Source organism: Montipora capricornis, chromosome 10 (assembly GCF_036669925.1).
Source record: "Montipora capricornis isolate CH-2021 chromosome 10, ASM3666992v2, whole genome shotgun sequence".
In the NCBI taxonomy this organism is placed as follows: domain Eukaryota; kingdom Metazoa; phylum Cnidaria; class Anthozoa; order Scleractinia; family Acroporidae; genus Montipora; species Montipora capricornis.
In genome coordinates, this window is record NC_090892.1 from 32,567,109 (window position 1) to 32,574,608 (window position 7,500).

General features: G+C 37.0%; 1 protein-coding gene and 1 long non-coding RNA gene across 2 annotated transcripts in view; one reads left to right on the forward strand and one right to left on the reverse strand.

Moving 5' to 3' along the window:
- Positions 1 to 5,083, forward strand: part of LOC138019629 (zinc finger TRAF-type-containing protein 1-like) — an 11,724-nt gene extending 6,641 nt beyond the window's left edge. Inside the window, exons 3-4 of the mRNA XM_068866481.1 lie at positions 2,924 to 3,135; positions 3,854 to 5,083. Of these exons, the coding sequence (XP_068722582.1) occupies positions 2,924 to 3,135; positions 3,854 to 4,233 (592 nt within the window). The 3' untranslated portion in view covers positions 4,234 to 5,083. The remainder of the gene's footprint in view (positions 1 to 2,923; positions 3,136 to 3,853) is intronic.
- On the reverse strand, positions 3,940 to 6,309 carry LOC138019633 (uncharacterized). The gene is made up of 2 exons (XR_011126198.1): positions 5,158 to 6,309; positions 3,940 to 4,173 (listed from the first exon to the last, which is right to left on the reverse strand). It is a non-coding gene; the product is annotated as an uncharacterized lncRNA (long non-coding RNA).
- Between the last annotated feature and the right edge of the window lie 1,191 nt (positions 6,310 to 7,500).

Consider the following 7,500-nt stretch of genomic DNA (forward strand, 5'->3'; position numbering starts at 1 on the left):
TCAGCGGTTCTCATCGAAGTGCGTTGAAAACCCATGTCTCATGTCCAGAAACATGAGAAAATGCAACTTTGAGTTATTCTGCAACTTCATTATTCAAGCTTGAGTTTTTTCATATCTGAGGTTTACTTTGAAGGTGTGTTTCAAAGCACCCCCAAGGGTCTGAAAGTTTTGGGCCAGACTTTCGTGTTTTTGACTCATACCCTGTTGTCAATTATGTTATATTGCCTAATGAGGAGACCACCTTTTTGTGCATTGAGCTTGAATCCTACGTGGGTGCTTGTCCCGTAGTTACTAAAACAAGGAATGACCTAAGATGAGCTACAACCGTAGCTTCGTAAAATAAAATAATATAGACATCTCTAATTAATCACCTAAAACTAACTAAAAACAGACAAAATGGTACAAATAATTTCTGCACCTGTCAATCATGATGTGTGGGGCTGGACAATCGAGCCATGCAAATTTGGCATTTAAGTGTAAGCACCCTTTTCAAATTATTATAGTACTGATAAGCAGTTATTAAGTCTAAGCACCTATTAGTCAGTTAGCTTTCAATAACTGTGTGACTCGCATGTGAACTCGCATGGCTTGCCATGTTGGTTCGCATGACTCGCAGTCATGGCTCGCATAGCTCACAACCATGGCTCACGATTCACTTGGCTCGCACATAATTGTCCTAACTCGTGATGCGTTGCTGTGCAAATTCAAAATTTTGCGCTGTCAGCTCTATGCAAACATATTTCTTTCACACTGTCATTTCCAGGACGGGTGACAAAGAAGGCTTACGTGACATGCTAATTCTGATGTTTGGCGAAATTAGGGCACCTGATTGTTACAAATACCTTCCCACAGTAAAATCATGCCCTCTCCCAATAAAATAAATTGTCTCTTTACGTTTCTCGTGAGAAGAGGGCATAGGGTTTTTTCCTCTCTTCCCCCAACCCACCCACCCCCCCCCCCCCCAAACAAACGCCTGTTAATAAAACCAAGGAACAGAGTGTGTACCACAACAACTGACCACAATTAGCGTGAACGTTGTGTCTATTCACTTGTTTCTAAACCACATGCGAGGTAAGTGAAATCATTCGTACCATTTGTCTGTTTTAGTTAATCTTATAGGTGAGTAGAGACATCTATATTTTAGATACTGTTTTAGCTCATTTTAGGTCATTTTTTGGTAATTTGAGGTCATTTCTTGTTTTAGCAACTACAGTGCCTGTCGATCCTTTTTCTAAAATCAATTAGTGGTGTATATGTACCAGCAGGTCTATTTTACAGGTCACACAATAGTCGTTGTTTCACCAATACTGGAACAGCTGCCCAAAACCTGTAAACATGCAGTTTTTGATCTTCTTTCAAGTGTTTTCCAATTGCAGAGTATTTATGTTCAGTAATTAATGCATTGAATGACATGCCAGGATGTGTACCAAACAAATTATGCATGTAGTGCTAGTTTAGGGTTAGAGGTTTGGCCTCTACCACTTTGATTTCATCAAAAAAAAATTTGCTTGTATTAACACTGCAGGGTACAGATTGGTTCTGATTTTCTTGCATAAATCGCTAAGATTATGTCGAGCGACGTAGGCTGATTCTGATGGGCTTGTCTTGCTGGATTTCACATTGCACTTTTGCTTGGTCTTGTATTTGTAATTGTTTGCCAGAAAAATGGTGAAAAGATAGAAAGACAAGTAAACTCTCAGTTGTGGTAAAGGCACTAAAATATAATTTATTCTGAAAAATTTATGATATTCACTAATCACGCTTTTTCTTAAGCACAGAAAAATGATGAAGAAATGGGTAATTATGTCAATTAACTAACAAGAATTCCCTTTTACAATTCACTCTTTTTGCAAAACCCATAATACAGTTCATCTTTGGGAGGGGGGGGGGGGGGGGTGGTGGGGTATTTGCATTAAAACAATAGATATCCAGTTCACTGAAGCATGGTACAGCCCCAAGAGTGAATAACTTGTATTGTTTTCATATAAAGAACTTCCCAAACGTATACCGTAGCATTATGGGAATAGGGAAACAGTCTATTAAAGTTTAAAAAAACCAATTATTTCCTGATCATTAAACACAGCTACCGGTAGTTTATAGTGGGTCAACAGCTAATTTGGATTCGAAACATAAATTTAGGGTGCATTTGTCTGGAATCAACCTGGAAAAGAATAATTTTTGTAATTTTTCACGCTGGCTACATTGCTGGCAGAAATAGAGATGCCAGAATTGAGATTTTTTTTCTCGTTTTCTGGCCTTTCCCATACATGTATAATAACTAATGCACTCTAGATCTTAGTGATTATTATTAGGGATGGTTATGTTGGGTACTTGTTTACTTTTTACTGCACTTTTTTCCAAGGGTTTTTGTACATAAAAAAGGATAGTGTTTATGGAAGTCGCATTTTGTGTCTGGTGACATTTGTATTCAAAACTATGGAGAAGGTGGACGTGTACGTGGTTTGACAGATCCTGTCAATTTAATGTTTCAGTCTTAAAGTAGGGGTTTACTTGAACTCTCGTACACGGAGGGCATTAAAAAAATTGAATGGATGATATATTGTCTTTTGACAATCTACATCAACATGTTTGCAACAAGTTGGAGAATTAACAGATACTGGTAACATACTGCATGCTGTTTTGGAATCTAAGTAATCAAGCAACTGCATGGTCGTCAAGATTGCGTGGTTGCAGTTTTTAATACTTTGACTTTCTTTTGCTTTCTTTTGACAGGTGGAAATCCTACTTCTGTGAAAAACATCCACTTTACTTATGTTAAGATTATGTACATCTTTCAGCCAATTTCTCCTTTTCTCACTCTTAGCAGACTGATTGTTTTGCAATGCTTTTGGTTAATATATAATACATCTTTGATTCGCATCACCTGGTTTCTTAATTTGTGTCTTTAAATATGCTTTTGCAGGCCTGTCTTGTGCAAGTTTAAAAGAATAGGTTGCCTTTGGGAGGGACCATTTCACAAGTTAAAAGATCATGAGGAAAAGTGTGTTTATCCTGGAATGACAGGATTGCAACTCATGGAATCATTAGAGGCCACTGAAAAACTTCATCAAGATGAAAGGGAACTCTTCCAAAATATCCTCAACTTGCTATCGCATGAAAAGATAGCTATAAACGGTTAATATTCTGATTTGTTTGTTGTTTTTTTTTACTGTACCCTACTGACACTTTTCAGTTATGCTACCCTTATAGTTGTGTAACTGTTCTTGCTGTTGAGTCTATCCACCTTTGCTGTTACTGACGATATTTTTGACTGTGAACAGTTTTTTCAGGTGTGGTTTGTACTGACTCATGGTGAGGCTGTATTAAATCATTTACAATATTACGACTAACGTCTATATAGTAATTTAACTGAGGTGCTATGCTACAAAATCAAGGTACGAAATGTGCACCTGGGCCATTATTTCATTCAGAGAGATGTAGTATTTATGACCATTTGTGCTACAAATAATAATAATATTGTTGTGCAAACTTTAATGTTGCATGATTAATTATAATTTTTGTAGCAAGTACTGGTAGATGCCGAGCTTTCATGTGGGGTAACAAGGTCACACAGCTTATTTTTGTTGTTTCATTTTGTACATTGCTCTGAAACTAATGCTCACCATAAGCAATGTTGCACCTTTTGTAGCTCAATTTTGTAGCAGGTATGATCACACCTTAAATTCTGGTTGCTTTTATATTGAATAACTGTGATAACCAGAATTTCATTGCAGTACTAGTTTGTGTTACATATGAAATTAAGCTAGTCTTCTCACTTGAAGCCTCCTTTTATGCCAATTATTGTATATACACTTTTACCAACACTTATTCTTAGTCTTCGTAACATCTGTAGACTTGCAGCTCAAGCCATACCGCTCAGATGACTATATTCCACAGCTTTGCTATGAAAGCAGTAGATTCAATGCCCTAGGTCAACAGTGGATTGTAAAGGCCAATATTGTTGGGAATGAGAAAAGCTTAAAACGAATCTTGACTTATCAACTGGTGCTCAAAGGAAAAGTCAACCTTAACATCAAGTTTCTGATGCTTCAAAGCCCATTTAGTGATTTGTCTATCAAGCCAGAAGTCCATCATCAGCAGTTCAGTGGTGAAACACAGGAGAGCAGTTACCATGACCTTGTTCTATCGGATCCTCTGGAATGTAATAAAATGCTAGAAGCAAACACAATCAAGTTGAGGATGATCATATTTCAGATTCCTGGAGTTGATTAATTTTGAAACGAATAAATTGAACACAGTGTAAAGTGATTCAACTGAATGTCAGCAGAGCAGCCAGATGTGTATGGTAGTGAAGACTTAAAGCTATTTACGCAAAATTTAAGTTATCCAGCTTTCTTTATTGTATCAATCTGGTTTTCCTTTGTTTCTTTACTGGCATAATTGCCAAAGTTTTTTAAAGATTGAAATTAATCCTAGTGATACAAGTTCAAGGACAGTAAGCAATTAGGATTAAAGCCATTTCACAGACACCTTCAATGATTGTAAATAATTGGTTATATCAATGGGAAAATATATACTCTGACAGGAGGCTTTTCATTTTATTCTACAGTATATTCTTACCAGATTTTTTATGTCTTTTAAAAAGTCTTAATAAAAATATTTATTACAAAATTTATGAAAACACCCGAGAAAACATTGTAGAGGTAATATGGATGTTGCTTCAAAGATGTTGTTCACCTAGAGAACCAAATTATCAGCAAATTTACTGAACCTAGTTCTTGATGTTAATAGTCTGTATTCATTAAAAGAGTATGGTGCTGGGTATTAGCAGTTTTTATTACATATATCATTCAACTTATTTGCTTTGTTATGGGCACCAAAGACTTTCTTGAGTACAGAATAACTCTTCCCTGGTAATTGTGATGAACAGCTCCCCTCCACCGACGGCCAACTGTTCCTGTCACATTTTTGTATTAGCTACATAGATAATCTTAATTTTATTCACAGACAATTCATCAGCTAAATATAAGAACAATGTAAAGTAATAAATAGATAACTGTCCTTGTCAGTCCCTTTGACTGTCTATATACCGTGCGTATTAAAAAAACAAGAACAATGTTGTACTCTTTAAATCTCTAGGGATGAATTTGCTTTTTGCTATTTTCATTTTTAATCACTTTTTGTCTGTTTACTTACCCAAGCAGCAAGAGCAGAAGGTACTGGTATTTTATGGATTTGGTATATTTTAGGGTACAAACTTGTGATCTTTGTTTATCTTGCGCGCCAGAATCCATTTTGTTTCTCTTCAGCTACTCGGAGGTGAAATTAGATTAGCCAACGAAGTACTATAATCTCCATGACCTCCGTGTTCATCTTCATCGAATTCATCAATCGTTGCTTGGCTAAACTGATTTTCTCTTGCTTGCAGAAATGTTCTCGTCATGATCGATGCTACCTCACTTGATAGACGAGTTCACGCTCTTGATTGCATCATGGGTAATCAGGGCACTGAAAAACGTAGACTGCAACTCGGTTAGCCTGAATTAGGCCTAAATAGGCCACTTGCACTAAGAGGTCACGTGACCATTGCTTCCTTTAAACAATGAGTTGGAATCTTGCTGATGCAAAAAATTGACGGAGCACACTAAAATTAGCTTACACCCGAAATTTGAGAGGAAACGCATTTAAGGAAGATATTTTATGGCACTTTGATTTTTCAACAAAGCAGTATGATTTGTATTGGCCGCCATGTTGGAGGGCATACTCTTGCCCTCCAATATGGCGGCCAAAACTACTTTTTGCTTATATCTTGTTAAACGTTTAATAGTTACGCTCAGATGTGCTGTAAACGTTAGCACATAATTTTTTCAACATCCTCCTTGAAGTTTAAGTGCAAAGCTTGTGTTCAGAAAGAAGTAATTCATAATTTTAAAAATCACATTTCGGTCACGTGACCAGCGAGGAACTTACTCATTTTAAGAAAATGGTGCGGGTTTGAAAAACCGAATCACTATTATTATGTTTAAGATATGACCCACTAATCGTTTTTCGAAGGCAAAATCATATAGCTTTCATTTTCATGAAAACTATGTCACATGACCTCTTCGTGCAAATGGCCTATAACATTCGGTTAGCCTAATTAGGCTTAATGACATTCAGGTTAATAGCCTGTTAACGGTTAGCTGTCAATAATAGTGAGGGTAACGCTATGTTTTACCCCTGGTCTGCACAGTCTGCAGTCTGCGTTTTGGCGTGACCAATGAGTCACTGAGTTAGTGGAGTTACCCTAACCCATAAAATGAAAGCTAAAATTTCAGAGAGTGCTTAGGCTTAATCAATAAAATTATTGCTATATTGACTGTGAGTTTCATTGACCACTTAACTCATAAATCATGGGACCTCAGCAAAACTAAACACTTAATAACCGTCCATTAGCTCAGCTCTATGTTACAATATAAGTGTATAAGAACAAAGCAAACAAAAATTCCCAAGGGATTACGGCGTAGTTACTAAAATGAGCTACAATGACCTAAAATGAGAGCTCTACAATGATCTATATTAGGGACTTTTAGATATTCTAGGACGAGGACGAGTTGTGACTGTCTTTTTTTGGCGAAAAAACTTAGAAAATTTATAGCTCGGAAGATTAATCTTACTCTTTGATAGCATGATATGTTGCTCAGTTAATCTTATTGCTGATAACTAAGCCTTTTGCTGATCGAAAAATGCCAAAACTGCTACCTCGTTGTTTTGAAACGACGACGTTTTTCTAAAACCTCGTGGAAATGACGACGGTATCACGTTTTCCCCGCCCAAATGACGCTGGTTTGCGCACGCTCTCTGTCGCTCTATATAAGGGAGCTTTAGCAACGGCGACGGCCACGGGAACGTCACAAATTTGCATATTTAGTAGGCAAAAACAGTAGCTTTGCAAGCTCTGCACGTGCATTTTTCATTCTTGTCTCTTTCTTTGCCGTCGTCTGCAAAACAACAACGTGAAATTGCCAAATTGGAGGATTTATGGACAACGTCAGCACTTGGAGATAAATTTTCATTTTCTCCCCTAAATTAAGCGCCGCTCATAACGGTTTCATTCCTGAGGGTCTGCTACACCTTTGTCATATTAAAAACCGTGGAAGATCATTCCTTTACGTCTGCTCTCTAATGTAGGCGGAGCACTACTGTTTTATTGCAATTACAACGTTAAATATTTGACTTTAAATGTAAAACTGCCTGCTTTTTACAATGAAATAATTCTACATTGGCAAGAAATTAATAACGTGATTCCTAAAACAAAGAAAGGCGTACTTGATCAGATTATTTGGAACAATAGTTTTATAAAAATTAATAACACGTCCGTATTCTTGGTTTTCACATGACGTCACGACCGCCATGTTGGTGCCCCTAAACAAAGAAAAGGCGGCCATGTTGGTTCCCCGACCAAATCCTCCAGGAATATAACTCTATTATTATGGAAACGCTTCCTTTTGTTTCCGTTGAAAAACATGGCTGTTGATCACGTGAGTGAAAACCAACACT